We start from the raw sequence: 26065 nt of genomic DNA on the forward strand, positions 1-26065 counted from the left end.
CCTCGCGCACCCAATCGCCGACGGCGGGACTCGAACTGGCGATCAATGAATCAGTTTAATATGGAGGTACAGCGATTCAGCAGAGAGGCCCGCCGTCTCTGCCACTACGGGTTGTTGGGAGCAGGCGTATATTACGTCGAACATGGTTTCTCAACACTCCCGCTGCGCCGCTTCCTGGCTGCTGACGGCTTACATGCAAGCTTCGAGGGGGTCGCGCTGCTGGCACAGCACACGAGGGTGCAGCTGCGATGGACGTCGGCGGCATGGAGATCGGCGGCAATCGCTTGCACGGACAACTCCAGTGCCAAGCCCCCTCAACAACAAGAAGCCGAGCGACACACAGAGCCATCCAGGGCACCAGCAGTGACGATGTCGCCACTACCACCAGCGAAGCCAGCGAGCCAGCGGGTCCCACCAGGAGCCGAGGGACACAAAGAGCCATCCAGGGTCCCAGCAGTGACGACGTCGCCACTCCCACCAGCGAGGCCTTACAACACCAGGCGGACGAATGCGGCGAAGACCAAGGCGGCGGCTTCCAAATGACACGGGGAAACAAAAGGTACGGGCAGTCCTAAACACGCATGGTCCCACTCATTTCTATCGATCAGGAAAATCATTGAAAAGCGGGTGCAATACGAAAAACACGCAGAACAACTAAACAAATATCTATCTCACGAAATTGCACCTAAGGGTCTCCGCCTAGCCTGCAACCCCTTAATGTCTACACTAAGTGAAGCATAAAGGGGGAAGTGGGAAAAAATATTACTAGAAGCGTCCTTGCAACTGACTCGGGTCATTGCGGACCATTGTGAGCGTAAGGCCGCCGAACACAGTGTCACGGAGGCCACGCAGAAATTGGTATCTAATCTCGGAGAGCATGAGGCAAGAGAACTGGAAAGATATGAACTAAAGAAGAGAGGCGAAATTTCAGTAGTAAAAGATAGAAAATTCAAGCGGGATTGCACTAGCTCCACTGCTCTGCAACAGGAAAATAGGAATGAGGCCGTACAAGAACACCAGGGACCACCCGTACCTCAACCTAACTTTGAGGAGAAAAATGAGAACTCAGAACCACAGTGCAATCCTAATCAAAACATCCTTACTCTCGAATATGACGCTGAAATTCCCGTGCCACGTGATAGCCAAGAGCAGCCGAAAACTTATGAGGAAAATGTCCTCAATCTGTCAAACACAACACTCACACCCGCTCAGCTTCAACTTTTGTCGAGAGGCTTGACCTTTTGTCCATCATCCGGTAAATTCAATGAATTTGAACTGTACCAAGACCTCGATAACTTTGCGCGTAATCTCCGCCTCCGTGAATACTTTCATGATCGCAAGGACTGTACGAACGAGAATAGAGTGATTGGTGGAGACAGATCATGGTGTCCGGGTGAGCAGAGGGACAAACACCTCGATATGTATATATCAGCAGTTCAAAAAGATATCATCAGAGCGTATGGAAAAAATTGGCCATTTCGAAACAACATATCAAAGTCAGAACGAAGGGCACTCGATGAACTACGAAAAAACACTGGAATTACTATCAAACCGGCTGATAAAGGAGGCTGCATAGTAATTCTAAATACGTCGGACTACTTAAAGGAAGGGGAACGACAGCTATCAGACACAAAATTCTACAAAGAACTTCCAACGGACCCGACTCCCGAATTTGAAAGGGAGATAAAAGTAACCCTAAACAATCTCCGCCGGGACGAGAAAATTACCGGCAAAATGTTAAAAGCAATGTTACCGGCCCACTCTGTTCCCGGTCGATTCTATTTGCTCCCCAAAATACACAAGGCAGGTAATCCGGGACGTCCGATAGTATCCAGTAACAGCACATCAACAGAAAATATATCAGAATTCATCAATTCCTTAATAAAAAACATCCCCCCAAATTTTCCCTATTACCTAAAGGACACAAACCACTTCATCTGCGAAACTTCAAGTCTCGACATCCCAGGCGGCAGTTTTCTGGTGACCATGGACGTCTGCTCACTGTACACCAACACACCCCACCATGACGGAATAGCGGCTATGGTTTCTGAATATGTAAAATCTGACTCATCAACTAGTGTAAGTGGCGAGGTACTGTTCACACTTCTTGAACTTGTACTAAATTATAACCATTTTGAGTTCAACGGCAAGCATTTCCTTCAGGTCAGTGGCACTGCAATGGGCACGAAATAGGCCCCAAACTTCGCGAGCACCTTTATGGCTTCACTTGAAATCCCATTCATTGAGGGACGCACCTTGAAACCTTTCTACTACAGAAGATACTTAGACGATATTTTTATGATATAGAACCATGATGTGGGAAGTCTTTTCCGCTTCATAGAGGATTTTAACAAATGCCACCCGTCAATAAAATTCACGCACAAAATTTCCAAAACTAGCATTAACTTTTTGGACGTTACTGTCACGGTCGAAAATGACCGCTTGTCAACAAACCTTTACAAAAAGCCTACAGACCGTCAAATGTACCTATATTTCAACAGCAGCCACCCAAAGCATTGCAAAACGGGTCTTCCATATTCTCAGGCCTACCGGTACCGAAGAATATGCACCGATATGCGGGAATTTGACAGACACGCGGAACACCTAAAGCATTCCTTATTGAAACAAAATTATCCGGAAGACATTATTGACGATGCCATACTACGTGCTCGCAACGTGAACAGGAATGATATAATTAAGGGACCAAACAAAGTACCTAAAACGACTTCCCAAACGAACCTTGTACTAACTTACTCCTCATCAGCGCCACGAATCAACAACATACTTTCCCGCCATTTCAACATAATCAGGCAAAGCAAACGACTAACTTCTATTTTCGCGAAGCCACCTCACGTGGTGTACCGCCGGGATAAAAATCTGAAGGACATTCTTGTCAGGGCAAAAACAAACACCCCCAAAATTCAATCAGGGTGCCATCCCTGCGGAAAATCTCGATGCAAGGTATGCCCACAGATGCTCACAACACGTGAATCCAAAGCGAACTTCTCGGATTTCAAATTCTGCATAACTGAAAGCCTTAATTGTGACTCCAGTAACGTAATATACATGCTACATTGCAACATCTGCGGACAACAATATATCGGCCAAACAGACACGCCATTTCGGCTGCGGTTCAATAATCACCGGTACCACGCCACTTCACTGCCGAAGCTACCATTATCTAGACGTCTGCGCCTGCCAAACCACAGTTTTGAAAATATTAGCGTAACTCTTTTGCAGTCCGGTTTTTCAAACAGACGCGAGCGCGAACAGCGTGAGGCATATTTTATTTTCAAATTTCGTACATTAGTAGCCGGTATTAACGAGGACCCCGGAAAACTCAACTGCCTCCGAGAAGTAAGCCAGGAGAAAATTGGTGACAAAGATTGATAGCTGGAGACCATGCTTTTTTCTGACTGACTCGTACGTGTACACTGTCTTTTTTTTTCCACATGCACATACAAAGTGTTTACGTTCGTCTACCACTTCATGACCGTTGAAGGGAAACGGACGAAGATTAAAGGTAAACAGCCGACCGACCCATTAACGAGAAACCTTTCCTTTGACGGTGACCCGCCCACCACTTAGCAGCAGCGGCAGCAAGCCGTGAACATCGTCTCAAAAACTGCTCTTTTTGCAGTGTCGTCTACGTCCGGACCCGCAGTGAACGGAGTGCAAGAAGTGTTTCGCCGGACCGCTTCTGCGAATTTCACGTGGATCTGCCCTTGGGACGAGGATTCACCCGCAAGTCGTCTCTGCACATGCGCATCTAGCCAGCTCGGCACAAGAAAAGCGGAGCACGGTGACCCGCCCACCACTTAGCAGCAGCGGCAGCAAGCCGTGAACATCGTCTCAAAAACTGCTCTTTTTGCAGTGTCGTCTACGTCCGGACCCGCAGTGAACGGAGTGCAAGAAGTGTTTCGCCGGACCGCTTCTGCGAATTTCACGTGGATCTGCCCTTGGGACGAGGATTCACCCGCAAGTCGTCTCTGCACATGCGCATCTAGCCAGCTCGGCACAAGAAAAGCGGAGCACGGTGACCCGCCCACCACTTAGCAGCAGCGGCAGCAAGCCGTGAACATCGTCTCAAAAACTGCTCTTTTTGCAGGTTAGTGTTACTGTGTTCAATAATATTCAGTTGCAATAGTATTTCTACTGCTGCTGCTGTCGCTGCTGCTGCTATTGGTTTTGCTTGTGTACCGCTGGGCACCGTATTGTGGTTGCATAGCTACACTTGAAACAATGTCTCTTTCTTGTAACACATGTAATCTGCTCATCTCTCCTGACGAGCCCTTTGTGGAATGTTGTAAGTGCGAGAACGGTTATCACTTTGGAAAATGCGCTGGCCTAACAGAAAAGTCGTTCAAGGCAAAGAACGAGGCCGCAAAGAAATCATGGCAGTGTCCGTCGTGTAGAAGTGCTAGTGGTGGCAACATGTGCAGTAAAGACAGTAATGATTCTGAAACAGAAATTAAGCTTGCCCTCATGTCAATTAACCAGAAGTTAGAACGGCTGATGCCCCTGACAAAAAAAGTTGAAAGCATTGAAGAGTCTCTTACCTTCATATCTACAAAGTTCGATGAATTTGAGCAAAAGTTCTGCCATCAAGAAGCCGATTTAAAAGACATAAAAAAAAAGGTGTCTGAGCTTGAAAAAAAAGATGACCTAAATCAAGTAACCTGTGCCCAACTTGAAAAAGAGATGCATGACCTTGAATTTAGAAGCAGGCAGCTAAACTTGGAACTGCATGGTATTAGAGAAGTAGCAAATGAGAATCTTATGGTCACATTAAATGACGTAGCTGACAAACTTCAAGTGCCTCACTTAATGGAATCGGATGTTGCGAATGTTCATCGAATTCCTGCAAAACATGGCAAGGTGCCAGGCATCATTGTCCGCTTTACAAAGCAAGCGATAAGGGACCAGTGGATCAGGAATAAAAAGAACCTTAAGGATAGCCACCCACCAATTTTCATGCAAGAAAATCTGACACGCCGCAATAGAGAACTGCTCCAAGCAACGAAAGAATGCGCCAAAGATAAAGGCTACAAGTTTGTTTGGTATCTCAACGGAAAAGTTCTCGTTCGGAAAAGCGAGGGAGTGAATGCTGTGCATGTGAAGGGAAAGAGCGACTTAGAGCACCTATAGTGCTTCACGTTGAATGCTTTGTTTTCTTTTGAAATGTAATCACGATGGAGCACATGAGTTATTTTCTTCCGAGTGATCTTAATAAAATTACTTCATGTACTACTAAGCCAACATCGTTTAAAGCCATTCACTTAAATGTACGCTCTGTAAAAAACAAGACCATGTGTTTGGAGGAATTTTTCGGTGAATTTTCATTTACTTTTTCTTTGGTCATGCTCACTGAAACTTGGAGCACCAATGATTCTGACACCTTTACGATGACTCACTATAAAACTTATTCTCTGAACCGCTCCAGCCAGCGAGGAGGTGGAGTTGCTTTGCTGGTGTCTAACAATATAGAATGCGATAAGCTGGACTCGTACTCTCTGATTACTGATGATTTTGAAATCATATCAGTCTGTACTGGTCAGTTCGTGTTTTCGGTGTGCTATCGTCCCCCTAAGGGAAATGCGCTCAAGTTTTTCCAGTTTTACGATAATTTCCTTTCATTTATAACGGACAGTAAATACACATTAATAGCTGGTGGGGATTTTAATATTGATTTGTTGAAGGATAATTATTTTGCTATGAATTTTAACACAACTCTGGCTTCGAACGGATTCGTTAACCTTATAAAAATTCCAACAAGGGTTACACCAGAGGGTGCGTCTCTTCTTGATCTGCTTATTACGAACTCATCTCAACCAATAGCTGCAACAGGTGTAATAACATGCGCAATCAGCGACCACCTTCCGGTGTTCTTAAGTATAAATAAGATTCCAGCGGTAAAGTACTGGCAAGAAAAAGCTGCATATCAGCGTATAACAAACCAAACCCTGAGTTTATTTTACAACTCAATAACACAAGTTCAGTGGGATGGCACCGGCCTTTCAAATGATGCAAATGAGGCCTACGATAAGTTTCTCTACGTATTCAAGCAGCTTTATCATTCCTGCTTCCCACTAAAAGTGCGCGGATTAAAACGCAAAACGCGCAAACCTTGGGTAATTATTGAATTACGCGAAGAAATTAAAACGAAAGATAAGCTGTTCAAAGTATTCTTAAATACGCGTTCAGCTGATGACCTCAAGGTATTTAAGAAATACAGGAATAGGCTAACAAAAAAATTGCGTAAGGCACGAGCGGAATACTACTCTACCTTACTTGAAGTTAAAAACGGTCGCCATGATTTGCTGTGGTCAAGATTAAATCTCTTACTTAGACGGGAGCAACCACAGGCTTCCCTACGTATGTTAAAGCTAAATGATAAAGATATATCTGGAGTAGAACTGGCGGAAGTTTTCAACAACTTTTTTACAACTCTCGCCCATAACAGTCCGTCCGATGATTCTAATAAATACATTAATTCTTTTAATAATGATACAATATTCCTGAGCCCTGTTACAACAGAAGAAGTTATAGCAGTGTTACAAAACCTTAAAAACAGTCATAGCTGTGACATAGATGGCATTCAAGTGAGACCTGTGAAACATGTTGCCGCCGTCATTGCGCCTACTCTTGCAGACATATTTAACCTATGTTTAGATACCGGTACATTTCCTAAACAAATGCAAGTTGCTAAAGTAACGGTTCTATATAAGAAAGGAGATCGCAATGATTTAGGTAATTATAGACCAGTATCCATACTTCCAATATTTTCGAAAGTTTTTGAGAAAGTGTTATATACTAGGTTGTATAATTTTATTAATAAACATAGCCTACTATCACCAAATCAATTTGGGTTTTGTAAAAATAAATCTGCTGAACTAGCACTACTCGAACAAAAGGAATATATATTAACACAGTTTGAAAAGAAAGCCTTCGTTATTGGTATCTTCGTAGATTTCTCGAAGGCGTTTGATCTTGTCAATCACACTATACTCCTGCAAAACTTAGAATGTTATGGTATTCGTGGACAGGCGCAGTTGCTCCTGAAATCATATCTATCGCATAGAAAACAGGCTGTTTGCATTGACAACATAAAATCTGAACTAAAGTCTGTTACCTGTGGCGTTCCACAGGGCAGTATATTAGGACCATTGCTTTTTAATATGTATCTTAACGACATTTGCAATATCAACACCACTGCTAAATTTATCATCTATGCTGATGATACTAGCATCTTTTTTACTGGAAATAATCTTGATATCCTTGTTCGGGATTGCAATGATACCATGAGTGAGCTACAAAAATGGTCAGAATCCAAGTGCATGCGTATCAATGAGAAGAAAACACAAGCTGTCGTATTCCGCCCTAAAAATAAACCAGTTCCTTTTTCCTTCGGCATTAAACTGAACTCACGATGTATAGATGTGGTTGAACAATTTAAGTGCCTCGGAGTGGTTTTTTCCTCCTCCATGTCTTGGGAACAGCATGTGGATCACATTTCAACGAAACTGGCTCAAATAACTGGGATCGTAGGCAGGCTCAAATACGTTCTCCCAAAACCAATAAAACTACTATTGTACAATTCCCTTTTTTACTCTTATTTAAACTATTGCCACTTAGTCTGGGGCACGACTACTCCTGGCTGTCTTCAGCGTATCTACATTCTGCAAAAGAGATTCCTTCGTCATGTTCATAATGTACCTTGGCACTCGCCCAGTGCAGATCTCTTTTTGCAAAGTAATGTAATAAAGATCGAGAACTTGTACAAATTCCGTTTGAGTGTCAGGTTTCAACTCGAAACTCTAAAAAATATAAACCATCTACGATACCTTGCCGATTTGCATGCACGAAAAATGACATTTATGACAAGGCATGGAGAGTCTTGGGTTGTGCCGACACCCAGAATAAACTTAGGTCGACAACGCCTGCAATTTACTCTTCCTTCCCTTCTAAATTCATATTTACATAGTGGTTTTGATCTCTTCAGTTCGTCAAAGAATACTTTGCGTGCCATGTACGTTAATATGTAAGCTTAGTTTTTTTTTTTTTTTTACTCTATTTTATAATATCTTTTAGAGTCTCTTTTGTATTTGTCGATTATTGTTTATTTGCCATTACACTATGTTAATACTGTTGTTTAATGAACATTGCTGTGAAGCTGCTGCTAAGCAAAAGGGTGTCGCGGCTTTGTCAAGCTGTCTCTGACAGCTTTTTCTGCGCCTCCACTGTCTGTACCCCTACAAGGCAGAAATAAAGAAAATTTGAATTTACACACACCGCCCGCCGCCCGCCGAACGACCAATTACGGGGAAACCCCTTTCTTTAGGCACGCTGTCCCGGACCCTCCCGGCACCGCGGCGACAATCTTGGGTGGCCCGACACACGCCAAGAACTGAACAGCACGTGATATGAACCGTAGGTGGATGTAGACGGACAGTTGGCTTCGTTCTCAGTGTTGACAGTGGTTCTTCCTCTTTTTTACTTTCTTTCTTTTCTTTCTTTTTTCGTCTTTTTTCTCCTTTTTTTTCCCTTCTTCCAGTTCCCTCTCACTCTCGCAAACGTCTTTCAAGGCGAGAGGGACGCGGCAGCAAGGAAGTTTGGAAACTCATGTTAGTATAACTCATCCCCTGATGAAGGGAGGTCCGCTCCCGAAACTGTTGGGAAATAAATATATTTATCCTTGTTGACAACGCTCCCGTTGTGCCATATATATATATATATATATATATATATATATATATATATATATATATATATATATATACGAGATCTATGAGCCCTTATGCCACAGTAGAAGAAGATGCGGCGCTCAGGACGCCATGTAGAATAGTTGCGTGGCCTTGGCACTTGCGGTGTCATCGCAGCTACATGGTCATATCCAACGTCCGCAGGCACATTTAGAACTGGTTCAGGGGCCCCTGATGAAACTTCTAGGGGGTAGAGTGGTCGAGAGGATGACGAGGGATCTAACAGCACGCTCCACCACGTATGAAGTCTTGGTTTTGAAGACCTTTATTAGGCCCGTGTAACCGGCAGCCGACAGCTGAGATGAACGGACCAAGATGATGATGATGCGTGACAACGATGAGGATGCATGAGCAACACATGATAATGATGATAATGTAAAGATGAAGAAGATTGGTATACTTTATTCTTTATTCGAAGATTGCCCACAATATATATAATAAACGCCCACAATATATATACATATATATATATATATATATATATATATATATATATATATATAAATATATATATATATATATATATATATATATATGTATATGTATATATATATGTGTGTGTGTGTGTATGTGTGACGCTACAAAATGGAGACGCGTCGTGGTTCAAATGCCACGCGTTTATACTAATGCACGCGCGCTTCCTCTTCGTCGGATTCTCCTAGAAGCACCTTGTTAATGCGTTTATACATCACCTGTTAATGCGTTTCTAGTTTCTACCTAAGGATAGCACGGAGCGGTCGATCTCACAGTTCTCTCTTGAGACCTTGCGTAGAATATTGTAAGGTTTTTTCATGACAGAACTCAGTTTGCCGTTGTTGGGATGCCATGGTGTCTCGTAAAGGACAAAGTCACCCACTTGGAACTCAATCGGTAGAAATTTTCTATCATAAATGAATTATTTTCTATTGTGGTAGGCGAGAGAATAGGCAACTGCTGTTTTAGCGCTTCTTCGACAGTTTATTCTCGTTGTCTCAGTACAGTAGGATAAGCACCTTCCTTTCTTCCATACATCAGGAAGGAAGGTGCGTAGCCGGTAGCTTCGTGGGGTGTTCTGTGTATTCGTCAATTATCTCCGGAAGTAGCTTAGTTCAAGACTTCTGTGGTTTGTCATTGATCTTACATTCAAGTCTCGTTACGATAGTCTGGTTTGTCTGCTCGTTCATACCGTTGCATTGTGGATGATGAGATGAGGTGAATAGTTGTTGTATACGATTATGTTTTAAAACTGCTTGAACTTTTCTTCAGTAAATCCTGTTCCACGGTCTGAAGCGCGCTCCTGTGGTTTTCCAGAAGAAAAAATTGTTTTTAAGCATGAATTGTAGGCGTCACTGTTTTCACATTTATGAGCAAACGCCCATATGTAGCTAGTCGAATGATCAATACCCAAGTGTGTAAGCCTTTTTGACGAGCCATATCCAGAAAATCCTCTAACGGTGTCTATTGCAAAGAGGTCCAAAGGCTCTTCAGCTGGAAGCAGTGATTCAAGCGTCCCAAACTTTTTTTGTTTTTGTCTTCTTGCATCTTTGGCATGTATCACAATGCCGATTGTAAGTGGAAAAATCGGTTACCATATGCGGCCAATAATATTGCGGAGACAGGATTGATGGCGTCTTCTTCACTCCGACATGCCCAAAATGTTGATGTGCATTCTTCCTAATAGTTGGGCGTAGTTCATTGGGCACGTATATTTTCCGTAGTCCTTTTCTTTTGACGATGATGATGCCATTTTCTAATGAATGCGTTCCTTTTGGACGCTCATTGTTCTTCGCTGAAGGTCGTCGTGTGACCGAAGATTAACTATTGAGGCTCTGGAGAGCGCATCTGCTTCGACATTACTTGCGCCCCTTTGATGTTTGATGTTCACATCATACATTGACACTTTCAAATGCCCCTGGAAGAAACGACCTTGAAAATTTTTCACATTCTTCAGCCACTGGAGTGCTGAGTGATCTGTTACAACAGTGAATGACTTTCCACGAAGGTAGTAATGCTAGTTATCGATGACATCTACAATGGCAAGACATTCTCTTTCTGTAATAGCATAGTTCACCTCGTGCTTAAGTAGTTTGCGGGAATAGTAGGCAACAGGATGTTCTGTGCTTTTGTTATCAGGTTGTCTCAGCACTGCACCGATGCCTTCGCCAGATGCGTCACAGTACACAGTACATGATCTCGAAGGGTCGTATATGTGAAGCACCGGTTCTTCAGCTATCTGCTCCTTAAGTTTACGAAAGGCTTGCTCGCATGCTTCTGTTCACACCAACTTGCTGCCCTTGTAAAGTAGTTTTGTGAGTGGAAGAGCGATATCGCTGAAGTGGAGGATGTACTGACGGGAGGTGTTTACAGTGTCCAGAAAACGCTGGAGATCTTTTTCTCGTTTTGGTCTCGTAAATTTGAGTATGGCACCACATTTATTTGCTTAGGTGTCACTGTTCCTTGTGAAATTTTGTGGTTCAGGTATTCAATGCTGCAGCGTGCAAATTGGCACTTTTTTCGATGGACTTTTGCGCTCTCCATTTTGAGAGCTATGAATAGCGCCTCAAAGTGTCGTATATGATCAATAAATGTCTCTGAGTATACGACCACATCGTCAAAGTAATTACTAACATTGGTGAGCTGATGTTTTGCTATTATTGATTTCATGGCTCTGTCAAATATAGCCGGAACGTTCTTCAACTCAAACGGCATTACCAACCTTTCAAAATGACCATCAGGCGCGACAAATGTAGATTTCTGAACATCGCCAGGATGCATTTGGGCATGCCAGTATCCCGACGTTACGTCCAACGTAGTGAAATACTCCGCCTCTCCCAAGTGGTCAAGAATATCATCTATACGTGGAATTGTTTGAACGTCGGGTACCATTATGGCATTGAGTTTCCGGTAGTCAATACATATACGAGTGCGTCCCTAACCTTTATTTTCTGCTAAAATGACAGTTGCGGCGTAGGGCGATAATGAAGGCCTCACAACACTTTGCTTGAGGAGAGCGTCAAATTGTTTGTTGATCTCCACTTTGTCTGCTTGTGAACATTGGTATGGTGCTCGACGAATAGGGACAGCATTGGTAAGTTTGATCCTATGTTTCTCAGTAGTGATGCACCCAATATCTGTCTGAGATTTTGAAAATATCTCGTCATATTTGCTTAAAAGAGAGTCGAACACTGCAGACTCATGCTCTCATAAGTTTTCTGAAGTCAGGGTTTGTATCAGCGGGGCTTGAATGGTTTTCTTTTCATTGTGATGTGGAAGGTTCATATTCTCACGTGCTTGTGTCACTGACTTGCTTTCCAGGTTTACAGAAAGATTGAAGTACGAAGCGCTGTCTAGGCCAAGAATTATTAGCGTTCTCATGCCTCGCAGCACATATGCATAAAGTTTCTTTATGAAGTTCCTAATTTTTAAATAAATGTTTACGCGACCCAAAGCTTGAATGCTTGATGCAACTTGCTGGACCATGATGCTGTAGTCTCTCATCAACTGAAGTTTTATCTGTTTGTACACATCCTCGCTGATACAAGTAATATTTGCTCCTGTATCAAGAATCGCATTTACTGGCTTTCCGTTGGTGAGAGCACTGAAGTGTAATAATAAAACTCTGGGTCACCCTCCTCGTTTCCCCGTTCAATGTCAATAGCGGACACATTGCCATGGCACGGACATTCGTTGTGTCAGTGAAACTGTCATGGGAAGCCAGCAGCGGAGCAGTATCTACATTCGTTTTGCGGGGCACGCGGTTGAGGAGTTATTGCTGGCTGCTGCGGTCTGCTGAAGAGATGTGGAGTTATTGATGTGATTCTAGCGTTACGAGTAAAGGAAGCTCCTCTCACCCGTTTTAAAGATGTCTCGACCCGTTCAGCAGCCGTGAGCCACTCTAATGACGAGTTGAAAGACAGTCCGGGGAGCACCAGTTCCACATCAGGAGGAACACTATCAGTTAGTCCAGAAATTATGTGGCATTCTTTCAGGTCAGCCAAGGAACCCAGTCGCTTTTTCTCGTCGTAGTAGTCCTTGATGATCTGCCCTCCTTGCAGCCGGTAGAGAATGAAGAGACGGAAGGCATCTCCGTCAGTTGTAGCAAAGCGGGCTTGCATGTCACGCTTGATATTGTCCCAAGTGGTCTCGGCGTTGCCGAAAATCTCTATCAGGTACCACTTGAATGCTTCCCCTTCAATGTATTCGCTGAAGTGACTGACCTGATTGCGGTGAGTCTATGACGCCTTGGCTGCCTTCATGTCGAAAAGAAGAAGCCACTTGTCGATGGAGACGTCTTCTGGTGTTCCCTTAAACTTCTGTGTATTGAGCGGAGACTTTGGCCTAGCCATGGCATGTTGATGAGGTCGATCCTGTTGACTTGTGTGACGCTACAAAATAGACACACGTCGTGGTTCACATGCCATGCGTTTATGCTAATGCACGCGCACTTCGTCTTCGTCGGCTTCCCATAGAATCACCTTGTTAACGATATATATATATATATATATATATATATATATATATATATATATATATATATATATGTCATCAGATGAAGTGAACCGATGCTTTATTGCCAACCTCACGGCCGGAGACCAGCCTTCGTCAGGACATGTGTGCATGTGTGCATGTGTGCCCTGACGTGCACGTATGCCCTGATGAAGGCCGGTCCCGCGCCGTAAGGTTGGAAATGAAGCATTGTCGTTTTTCGTTTGCTCCTCTCCTCCGCTTCATCTGATGAGTTAAAACCCGACCGAATCCAGGAACACGTTCAAGACGTATATATATATATATATATATATATATATATATATATATATATATATATATATATATATATATATATATATATGAATATATATATATATATATGTGTGTGTGTGTGTGTGTGTGTGTGTGTGTGTTTGTGTGTGCGCTCAAAAAGTAGCATGCTTTCGTTATTGCGTCTGACGCGAGTTCTTGCGCATTATTATGAAAACCCGTATGCACATATTCGACACATGCGCCCTTTTGATTACGGGAAATCGGGGCCAAGCAAGAAAACGGTGCCTTAGTTATTATTTCCATGCGGGAGCATTAGGATGGAGAGAATCAATGAGCGACAAAACTGAGGGTCACTGATATAGCGACACAGTAATATCGCCAGATATAAACACTAATCATGGAAAATGACGCAATACTTCCACTCGTGTTACCCACATCATGAAACCCACTGCCCACTGGAATATCTGAGGCAAGAAGAAAAATTGAAGCCATTCAAGCTTGTCTAAAAACATACTTGGCAGCTAGTTCGTGAGTGATTAGGACATACGGCCTGAAGCGCACACGAGGTTAATAAACGAACACGCACACAAATAGACACTTGTGCCCATGCGCAACTTTAGGGATTTTGGTTGTCCTTTCGTGCTTTCGGAGCCCTTTACAACAGCGTCTCTCCTAATTATAAGGCAATTTCGGGACAGTAAAGCTAACATATAGCTAACTCAAATTTTAAAAGCTATCGCTGCATCCCCAATTGACGCTTCACGAACGTTTCTCTCAATTTGAAAATCAGTTGCGAGACCTGGCGTGGCTTTGGGACAGAACAATTGATTGCCACGAAGAATGCTGTGGTTCAATTCTTGATAGAACCATGGCACATTTTCTTAAAATACCGCTGGTTAACTAAGCTAATATCAGTACTTTTTCAATGATACACGTGAAAACCGCCGATATGTGTTCTCGTCATTCCTGGGTAGATTTGAAGTGTCCAATCGCTGGTGGCACATCCCCACATACGAGTGGTACATACCTGCCAATGCGTATGTGCAACTTTTAATTGGGAATCGCGCGACGAAGGACGCGATGGGATCATGACCTAATTGATGTTATGGCCATGGAGTTGTATTCGTCGAAAATTCTTGCGTTACCTACTAACTTTAGTTTACCCCAAGTTCAGCTGGTTATCATGACGTAGGCGTCTAGATAGATAGGTAGATAGATAGATAGACAGATAGATAGATAGGTAGACAGATAGATAGATAGGTAGATAGATAGATAGATAGATGCCAAATGTGCTTGCGGTAGCGATGAAATGCTTCACGTTTATTATATAAAACTAATAACATAGAAGCAACAAAAGCAAAACGGAGAAATGAGAAAGATATAAATAACAATAAAAAAAGAAAGTCGAAGAGAAACAATAAAGCTTGGGGAACAGCTAGTAGCAGCAGTAATAGCACATTCATTAGCGGAGTCACGCAGTGCAAATAAATTAAATTTGATGTATTACCTGGTATTTTCTTTCGATATGTTTAAATATTTATTGTGCGACATTGTTCAAGTTATGTACTGCCTTTTTAACTACGAAATACTACAAAATCTCCCCAGATAGGTATATGACAATTTGTTAGGCTCAAATGAACAAACAAACAAACAAACTAAAAAGCGATCTCTTTTTTGCCTCTTAGATTATGTTTATTATCAGTGTAGACATTTTTAAGAATATGAAAAGTAAATAAGACGAGTATGTATTTAAAGAAAGGTGATTTAGGTGATCCTAAAAAATTCAATTCACTACATAACATAACATAATATGATATTCCGTGTGCTCAGATTTGAATGCACGTTAAAGAACCCCAGGTGGTCAAAATTTCCGAAGCGCTCCACTACGGCGTCTCTCATAATGATTTAGTGGTTTTGGGACGTTACACCCCACATATCCATCAATCAATCAATAATATGATATTATCAGTTAACTCAACCTGTAACCTATAAGCACTTTATTGTTAAGCCTTATCTTTGTTGGACTGAATCATTCTTGGGTAAAGATTACCTTAAAGGTAGGAAATCGAGGCCACCAGATTAAAAAAGCAGGTCTGGCTGACTGATAATCTGGTGGCCTCGCTTTTCTACCCTTCAGGTAATCTTCATCCAAGAGCTATTGGGTCTAATACAGATAAGGCTTAACAATATAGTGCTTATTAGTGACAGGTTGAGTTAACTGATACTGTCATAATATGTTATGTTATCTATTGAATGGACTTTCTTTAGGATCACCTAAATCAGATTGCGTCGATGGTTGTTAATACAATTGGTACCTAATTGTGTGAAGAAGAAGCCAAGATGAGACTTTATCTAAAATGCGAGACTGGCCGCTTTCTTTTAGACTTCTTGATTATATGCAAATATCTCTGCCTTAATTCTTACCTGTTATTTTAGCCCCACAAAAGCTATTCTTATCCATAACTTCTGTGGCTATCGTTACAGATTCTTTATCACTGTGATGAGCTCTAACTACTCCTACAGAATGATATATTTTAAGGTCACTCAGATTACTCTTTCCTCATCATTTGCGAAACCTGCGGTTAATTTGGGTGCCGGGTCAGATGGAATAGCACTTAATGAAGAACAAGAAAATAGACAACCATCTATTTATGGCACGAAGCCACAAGAGCATTCATTCAAAATTCTCAGTAAGAAAAGCCTCTGAGTCTCTGAAAAATTTGTCCTGATCCGGGAATTTAATCCGAGAGCAACACCATTCCGGAGCGGTCGCTTTACCAATTGAGCCAATCAAGAAGCTGGAAATGGTAGCAGGAGGGCACTTTCATCAACAACTTGAAGAACATCGACGAAGTGGTCGATAAATTCACCCTGGCGCTGCCAGTTGGCAGCTTCCTGGTTTGCTCATTTGACAGAATGACCACCGCAGAAAGGTGTTGGTCCCATGTGTGATTCCCGGACAAGGACAAATTTCTCGGCCACTAAGAGCCGTTTCTTTCTATACCCTGCGACAACTTTCTGTGGCAGCACAGCTAAGGCTACGGAGCCGAAGCACGCTTGTCTTACTGCGCCACAGCATGTAGTCCCTCAACGAAAACGTTTGTATACTGTTCTGGGTAACCAAGATTTTGCCATTCGTCACTTACAATTTTCGCGGATTTATTTTTTAATTGGTGAATAAAAACAATGCGCAGTAGAAAAAATTTCGTTTCACGCTCTCTCAGGTTTTTTTGGGGTTTTTTGGCTTCCGTCGCCTTTTTACCTCACCGCATTCTTCACTGTCAAAGATGGCGTCCGCCGGTTACAGCTCGTCAACGTCGCTTACGGAGGAAACACCACCGCGTGCCGCGAGTCCACCAGCTGCGCAGCCGTACCAGGCGTTGTCAAATCAAAAGCTGTCCGTACAGGCCAAGAAGGTGGCGTACAACGTTAACGCGCAAGTAAGGAAAAGCGACCCGCAGCTGTCTGTGAGAGCCGCATGTCGGAAAATCAGCGAGCTCACTGGTGTTAGCGAGCGCAGTGTCTTCCGGATTTAGCTCGACGTTAACAGTGGAACCCTGAAGTCACCGAAGCGCAAGCGCCTGCGCCTCCCCGCCATGGATGACCGTGTGAAAACCGGGAAGACAAGACTGGAGCTTCACGACAGCTTCTCCCTCGCAGCTCGACGAAGAAAAGTGCATCAATACTTTCTGAGGAATGAACTCCCAACAGCTGCAAAACTGGCTCAAGATGTAACCAGTGACAGTGACATGAACATGCCTAAAATGAGCGTGCGAACGATGCAAAGGCTGCTTAACGATATCGGCTTTTCCTTTCGCAAACGGAAGAGAAACTGTGAGCTTTTGGAAAGAGACGACATCATCACGTGGCGACGGCGGTACCTGCGTACCATCCGACAACTTCGCGCTCAAAAACGGTACGTGCATGATGAGTTGTGTAACCATTACATGAATAATTGAATGTATCATTCACCCAGCAACCTGGGTTCACGCGTCAGTAAATCACGTCACAATATCATTAAAAATTGCTCTCGAGTTCCCAAAGATGCGACTCGCGTTTCCTGCAGCGAAACGCGAGCAAACGCGAGCCGCGGACTGCGGACTGCGCTGAGACGCGGACTGCGCTGGTGAAATCAAAACCGAAACACCCGTCGAAGCGGTCGGACTACTTGGCGCAGTAGCACATGTGCATAGGCTCCGCCCACGTAGCCTTGGCCGTGCTGCCACAGAAAGTTGTCGCCGGGTATAAGAAATCCGTACGAATGTCCTTGTGGCTTCGTTCCACAAACGAATGGTTGTCTGTTTCCTCTTTATTAACCATTCTGCCACCTTCCGGGTCTTCGAAGAACCCATTTGAAGTACTGAATGAACTTTTAGACACACTGACAAACCTCGGGAAGGTGTAGTTCTTCCTCTGCTTTCAGATAGGGTGTTTGTCACTGCGGCAAGACGCACAAAGTATACCTTATTGCTGCTTTATCATCAACGCGATTCCTGCACCTTCAGTCTCTTGGAGCAAACAATGAGGTGAAACAAGACGAACCATTGTTGTAATAACGAGATGGCAATGTAAAGTGACAAATGTTAATTTGACATCCACAGAGTGGGCCTGACGAGCTCTCCTTGATGTTCGTTTCGCAATGAGATCGAAAATATACAGCACTTCTTGCTGAGCTCCCGACATAATTTCTCTGTCGTAAACCTGGTATCATAATTATATTGCGAGACCACGGTCAACCAGTTACGTCGGCCTTTCCATTAGGTTTTGGAGCATCTGCACTTGGAAACTGGAATTAAGATATAATCTATGCTATCAAAGAGTTCGTATGCAACTTAAATAGATTTGCTTGTGGAATCAATCTCTAAGAATTCAACATTATGTCAGGCGAGCTAAAAGATCTTGGGTCGTTGGGAGTCTATGAAAAAAAGTGTAAAATAACATCGTGATAAATCATAATTAACGTTTTATTTCAATTGCATCTGTAACCTCTATTAGCACTGAAAACATCACTTATAAATATAATCTGTGTGATTAATCTGACGTTTATCCAGTCTCCCTATATAGGCAGGTGTCAATCACCCCAGAAACATCATCATCATCATCATCATCATCATCATAATCATTTCCAGCGTTGCGCTTCCTTCCGTGTTGACCCTTCGAGTGTGAAGCCGCCTTAATATCCTGAAAAGCACAGCACCACGAGGTGTATTTCAGCTTCTTGATCGACCGAACATGTCAGCAGCAGCGTGAATTGGACACTGACGTTTGTCAGTTTCCAATTTCCGAAACATAGCTACTTCTGCGCTATATTTAGGAAAAGCAAGCTTTGAATCTTTCTTTTGCTTATGAAGAAGCTTGCATCTTCCAGAGCAGATGCACATATTTGCTAAGGGTGCATCAGTCTTTTTTTTTGTCATTGGCACTCGTGAAATAACCACGTACAGGTTGTCCAGTTTGTTGGTCCGTGTAGACTTGGCGCAAGTTACTGCACAGATCGGCTATAAAGCGTGAACGCATCTGCATCACGTACCTAAAAAAGTGATGTCTAATGCATGTGACACACATGTTCGTGGGCTCAATGTACACAAGGTGTTTAAGACAGACAGATTCGACGCAGGAAGTTATGAAAAAATTGAGGACCCCTAAGCTTCGCCTTTAGGTCTTGAACGCAGTAGTAATATTTTGTTCCTAGTGCTTACTCAACCACTTAGTGCATACTTTTTATTGTACGATGTTACTTTAGAAAACCATCAGTGAATTACTACAATTTAGTTCATTAAACTAGAAGAGCCTATTTCCACGGAGCTTTCACAAACGACTGAGTTCTATCTATTGGGTAGCATGCTTCATATCAACCACAATTATACGCGTAAAATATTTATGAATTTGCTGGGCACCCACTACGTGGTCTTACGGGAATGAGCGCAGTAACGTGTGTGCCGTTTGTAATGGGCGCCGGGCGTTAAACCACGATTATCTTAATCACATGTTTAACGCCCCATTGCTATGTACGCTTGTACTGCACAATATTACTGCGATATCACATACTTTATTCTGAAGACTTTACGCAGGAAGCCTTTGTTTTCAAAGATAGTTTCACTGAATTTGATGATGATGATGCCTTAATTGTGGCTCTTGTTCACTCAGGGGGAGGGGGATTCGCCAAGAAATGAGGATATGAAATTTAAGGCCTTTCCAAGTGATACTAATCCTAACAAAAGGAGGATAAAGCACACGTCTCTTCAGAAAAAGTGCAATACTTTTTTGCCATTTTGACCGGACAGAATTATATTTATCTTCAATTGGAATTGCAGTAATTTCGGAAAAATGCGTCTCTCATAATCATATAGTGGTTTTGGGACGTTAAACCCCACATATGAATCAGTAATTTCGAAAACGTCGAAAATTGATGTTTACAATTTGCTTAATAATATTATAATTACATATATACAAATAGGAATTTTGAGGCGCGTTCGTTTTTTTTTTCATGAAGATAACTGCAAACGGCATCAAAGGCATTCCTGTGGCTGTAGCGCAGAACCGAAGCACCAAAGGAGAGTATATTCTCAATGGAGAAGGGCAGCCCAAGGTTAGCAGACAGGATGACAAGGAGATGTGTTTAATGGACTGTAACGGCGACATGACGAAAAAGGATGGTCTATTGATTCCAGATCTGTACAAAACCTGCATAGAAGAGATATTCCCAGACCAGCCTTGAGTGAATATAGATTTAAAGGGGGCATACGACATTGGAGTCTTATTAGAATGACTTCCAGTTGTCTAGTATGACGCCAGTCGGAGTTCAATTGATATAGCAAATGTCTAAATACAATGCATGGTGTTAAAGATTCTATGGAATCAGCCCTGAGTGACAATTTTTTATATCTTATCGCCGTTATTGTGGACATTACCGGAAGCACAAAGAGTATTGGGCCATTACTGCCATTCAAACTAAAGAGTCCGCCATTTCATTTAACTCTAAGCAGCAATGTCCAGGTACCCATAATTATTTCAAGAGTTTCATTGGTGGCGGCATTAGCGTAAACAGTGCCCTTAAGGCATCTGATTAAGATGAAGATGTCTGTGACGTATATACGGACAGGGAGTCTGTAATTATTATAGCAGTGGGGGTGTCCAAAGGTAGTTTTAGTTGTGCTAGAACAACTGCCAAAAGTTTAGCTTCAAAGATATGTGTGAAGCCTGGTAGTCTTACTGAAAGTGACCAGTCAAGTGAAGAAGAGTAAACACCTGCTCCTGCCCTTTCATTTATTACTGAAGCATCAGTGGATATTACTATATTTGTATAAACGTGTGCAAAGTGATCTTGCAAACGACTATTTAGGACCCTGTGGGATTGAAATTTAGGCTTAAAGGGAAAAATCCCATAATATTTTATGATAACATTTTGATTTGGCATATTTCTTACAGAAGGTCTTCTTTTTTACTGCATCTTCAAGCAGATACGCGGCTGTGTGGTGGAGCAGCTGCTTGCCACGCAGACTTTCCGGGTTTGATCCTCACGTGGACGACAAAATTTGTAGCGTTTCTTTTATTTACATTCTTCTCGATTTTTTGGTGATAGGCAGTATGACAATATTTAACTCATCACTAACGCCGCCGGCATCACAATTTCTGCAAAACTAGCTCTTTACGCTATCATGTTAATAACGACGTTAAGCCGTACTGCATGAGCTAACGTCTGAATGCATAGAATCTAATTTGACGGTGACGATCAGAAATCTGGTTTAGGTGAAGAAAGTTGCATTCGAGCAATATTTTTCGCCTCTTGGCGGGAATAATTGTAGAATGTCTGCATATGTGTCACTTGTTGTTTCACAAACAATATGTTTAGTATGCTAAAGCTTGATTGCATAGAAACTGGCTTGAATAATTGTGCTTCTTTTTGAGAATTTCGGTTTGCAATTGTAAATGGCACGAACTTTATTATTTAAAGACATCTTAGTAAGCCACCTTTCATTCTTATATGGGAAGGTTGAGAAGACGTGTGCAGCTTGTTCTGTGGTTCTTCTCGTTGTGGGCAAAAAAAGTAAACAAAAGTTTTGATAAAGGTGCCGGATTGGATCATGTCGACTTACCCGTTGAAGAACGTGGTATCATTCACAAACCTTTCAGTGACAGCAATACACAGCATATTTGTCATTAGGTGATGACTCATTGGCCATGAGGAAGCTTCAATTCATTTTTTGAGTGACGCGTGTGTGTATTGATTTATTTTAGCACTTTCAGGGTACAGACATGTCAAGGAGTGCTAATAAGCAAAATGTCATGTGAGGAGTCGCGTTATCCCGAAAAAATTATATATAACACTTTAGATAGTTGCCTGGCTTCTATGCAGCTTGACCTTTCAGAAACTTGTAAGTTGAAGCTCAACCCTGGCTGTAATAAGTGTTTTATTTTTTAGGGAATGACTATGAACTCCGTGCCAAGAATTTGACAAATACGCACTCGGAGTGTATCAAAAAATTCACTTCGCACACGGAGAAGGCCGGATCAAAAGACAGGATGAAAAACTGCACGAAAAAATTCTTAGGTCTCACATGACTGCAAAAATATCTCAAGTATTGAAGATAATAAAATTAATTACTGACGTATTTAGTAGTCTTTCTAACCAAATAAGTTTGAAGAGGCTGCATTTGCGAAATTCAAGTGCCGCAGTGGAGAACATTCGACGCATCTTCGAACTGAAAGGTAAGCTACGTCTATACGCTTATTCAAGTAAAGGAACAAATACTCCACAAAAAACTTCCATCTGTTATTTATAAGTATCAAAATGCTTGAATGTTTATTAGCATTACCAGCATAGAGCTAAAATTGAAGCTAACAAATTTTTTCTTTCCAATAAGCTTAACTTTAGGAGAAAGTATTCTGTACGACTGTATCATGTGATTTCCCAATCTCTATAGTACAAAATAACATGGAAGGCGATTTACACTGTGATTTTACTTTTCCCGACATTTCTTAATGTTGGATCTTGAACAGTGCATTTTCGTTCTCGTGATGTTTCCTTCTTGGCCCGTTTAAAAGACAGCATCAAAATGTAATGAGAAAACTTTTCTGCGGGAATCATAGCCTCATAGTATATAAACCATCCTTAAGAAAAGGACCACTTCCTCGTGGTGTGTTTCGATTGCATACACTGTACAGTGAACCACCACGTACGTTATTGTACTATACCTGTGGCTCCTGTGATGACTCGCGTTAGCCGTAATCATTTCCTTAGTCTGGTCAACGTATTGGTAAGATGCTATATCCACAGCTTCTGCTGAACAAAACACGCGCGTATTGCGACTGTGGACGCACCATGTTGTCATTTGGTGGTTCACTGCAGGTGGCCCTTAAAGGCGGCGACATTCACTTGAGATACTTATATAGGCCATATGCGAACGTTGAGAGTGGTTGTACTGTTTTTACGCTGTCCTAAACATTGTTGAACCGAGTTGGGCCTTTTGTTCATTTTATGCACCTTAGCGATGTTGGCACTCCTTTGAACGATGCAATCGGGAGTTACATCAAAGCGATTACTTGATGATTCATGACTGGTTCACCATTCCGGCAGGTACAATGTCGCAGTTTTGATATGCGCTTGCTTCTCAGTACAAACATTTTATTCAAGAGGTAGAGATGAAGAATGCCTGAGTGCATGGTCTCGAAAATTTGGTGTGTGGTCCTCATGGGCAAGCGGAGCTTTCTCTAGCGGCCCGCGATGACCCAGCACTGGGTGGACGCACAATTAGGTTCATCACCATGTTCCTAAACGTCGCAGTTTTGAAATTCGCTTGCTTCTCAGTCCTAACAATTTATTCAAGAGGGGGATATAAAGAATACCCGAGTGCATGGTCTCGAAAATTTGGTGTGTGGTTCGCAAGGGCAAACGGACTTTCCTCTAGCGGCCCGCGATGACTCAGCACTGGGTCGACACACAATTAGGTTCACCGCCACGTTCCGAAGCACCTACTTGTGTGAGCACCTGTTCTCTATGTCCATGTTGGATAAGCTCGGTCGAAAGTAAACAGCTTTGGAAGACTTTAGTGATAGCCTCCGCTCAAAACTGAATGTGGGCGTTTCATCTTTCCTTGTAGCTTACGTTGATGCATGCTACAACGTAATTTGAAATTTATACGTTATTGAATACTTCACGTGGAATTAATTTTTTGGCTTAGATAAATGTTAGCCTCACTATTCCCTGCCCTGTTACGATTGACTATGCACGATTTATTTTGGTAAGATGGTAAGGCCCCACGGGCTTCAGGTATTTGTATTGTGATAGCAATTATATGAACAATCTCAACTGGATTTTGCCGCTGGCGTCAGCGTCGATGTCATGCACCGTATATGTATACGCATCTATATATATATGAAAACGCAAGAAAGGAAAAAAAATCCACAAAGAAAGCACTCCGGTGCGCGGAATCGATCGTGGAACCTCTGAGTCGTGAAACCGAGGCGTCAACCACTGAGCCAAACCGGAGAATGGTTTTCCCCGTTCAAACGGCAAGCTATTTATATCTACCACTTATCGCTGTTGTATTTCCACCCTTACCAAGAATATGACGCAATGAGCGCACGTCGCCACATTGCGCAGTGGTGCCCACCGCAATCTCCTACGCGTACTTCACCCGGCTATGAGAAGGGGAGCGACACTTCCTCGTGCGCCCTTATTTCGCGGTGGCGAGTAGGGGAAGAACGTACGTCTCGGCTGGACTCGAACTTTACGAAGAACGACTCTGCTGTAGTTAACTGGCGCACAAAGGTCACTGCAATCATTCCAGTCTCCGTTCGCGAAAAACGCGTGCTTTTCAGACTCAGCGAAGTAACAAATGAGATGCTTATTCACGTGCATCCGTACCTGTGACTACGTTTCCTGCGTAATTTGTGCGGGATAAACGTGGGGTACGCTCCGATTTGCTTTTATTTCTGCGCGTGACCATTCAAATTGTTGCTATCGCACTCATTGCTTCGCCTTCGCGGCAAGGCTGTGACTTTGTTTTTCATAAGCACCACAAGCGGATACTATGTGCTGAACCGTATCCATCGAAGAAAACAATTTCAGCACCGGTATGTCTAGAAGCTCTTCGTTCTGAAAATTACTATTATTACGTTGCTCGAATTCTGACAATAAATGACCTTGAGAAGTTACCCATTTGAGAATCTATTCATTTTATTTATTTTTATCTATGGATACTGCCAGCCCTTATACAGAGCAATGACAGGAGTAGAAAAAATGCATGAAAAAATAGCGATCCTTCCGAGAACAGAACATAGTTACCAAATATATACAGAAGTAACAATTTAAAGGATAAGAATGAAGTCATAAAAAACGCAACCAATAACGCAACCAAGAACTTAATCATTGAATGCTCTAGAGCATGCAGAAACAACTAGATCATTATAAATTACAAACGAGGATATCTGTTAGGTGTTTGAAAAACATATCTATAGATGAGCTTGAAACGGCTTCATCGTTCACCGAATTCAATTCATTGATAGCTCTTGGGAAAACGCTATACTTAAAACAATCGGTTGAAACAGCAGGTGCAGGAATAAACATTGAATAGCGATGTCTAGAAGTTTTAGTACGTCAAATATCGAAATATTCAGCATACCTTATATGAACATGGTTATTATTGATGAGGTAAAGACACTTAAGCCTTTCGTGTTTTGACCTAGCTTGAATGGTGGGTAGCTCCGCTAGTGGACGCAGTTGAGATGGGGAATCTGTCCATCAATATTTAATAAATATAAATGGGACTGCTAAACGCTGATTTTTTTCAATTTTTTATATGTTTGTAGTGATGAATGGATCCCAGAAAATTTTAGCGTATTCAATTATATGTATAATAAGTGTTTTATAAGCTAAAAATTTAGTTCCTTGTGTCGCAAACAGGCAAATGACACCTAAGACTCTATAAGGCCTTAGTGGCTTTGGCGGACACATAATCTATCTGATTATTCCAGCGAATATCACTTGCAAAATTCAAAACAAGATTAGTATGTTGTTGAACTCTTTATTTCATGATTACCAATGTAATAAGTATTATTTAAGTACTTTTTCTTCCTAGTGACTGTCATACCCACTGCTTTTAGGGGTTCAGAACCATTTGCCTAACATTACATCATTTTTGTTTTCTATGAATGTTTGAGTAATTTTATCTGGTCACTTATTGTGTCGAATTTATTGTATATGATGCAATCGTCTGCAAACAGCCTAATAGAAACGCGAATTTCATTCGGAAGGTCATTTATAAATAAAAGGAACAGAAGTGGGCCCAGCACACTGCCTTGGGGTACTCCCGACTTGACAGCTGAAACAGGAGACTTGGTGCCATTGATTTCCAGATATTGCTGACGAGATTGAAAATAGGCTGAAAACCACTTTGTGATGGTAATATTATGGAACTTAAATTTATTTTTTATGTAATTTACTGTGAGACACTTTGTCGAAAGCTTTCGCGAAGTCTATGAAAATCATATCCTTCTGTGTATGTGAGTTATTATCCTTCTAAAGGTCATGAACTAATTCGATGACTGAGATGTTGTAGACA

At 42.2% G+C, this 26065-nt stretch overlaps 1 protein-coding gene and 1 long non-coding RNA gene across 4 annotated transcripts in view; both read left to right on the plus strand.

Moving 5' to 3' along the window:
* Positions 1 to 22114, plus strand: part of LOC142794151 (uncharacterized) — a 73222-nt gene extending 51108 nt beyond the window's left edge. For 2 of the 3 annotated variants that reach the window (XM_075885865.1, XM_075885866.1), the window contains one exon: positions 21925 to 22114. In XM_075885865.1, the coding sequence (XP_075741980.1) occupies positions 21925 to 22064 (140 nt within the window). In that variant the 3' untranslated portion in view covers positions 22065 to 22114. Of the gene's footprint in view, positions 1 to 12056; positions 12380 to 21924 lie in introns of those variants that run through there. The other variant, XM_075885867.1, reaches the window with a different exon arrangement.
* LOC119167578 (uncharacterized) lies at positions 3573 to 5999 on the plus strand. The gene is made up of 2 exons (XR_012892109.1): positions 3573 to 3802; positions 3875 to 5999. It is a non-coding gene; the product is annotated as an uncharacterized LOC119167578 (long non-coding RNA).
* Positions 22115 to 26065: the final 3951 nt, after the last annotated feature.

This window comes from Rhipicephalus microplus, unplaced genomic scaffold (assembly GCF_043290135.1).
Source record: "Rhipicephalus microplus isolate Deutch F79 unplaced genomic scaffold, USDA_Rmic scaffold_379, whole genome shotgun sequence".
NCBI lineage: Eukaryota > Metazoa > Arthropoda > Arachnida > Ixodida > Ixodidae > Rhipicephalus > Rhipicephalus microplus.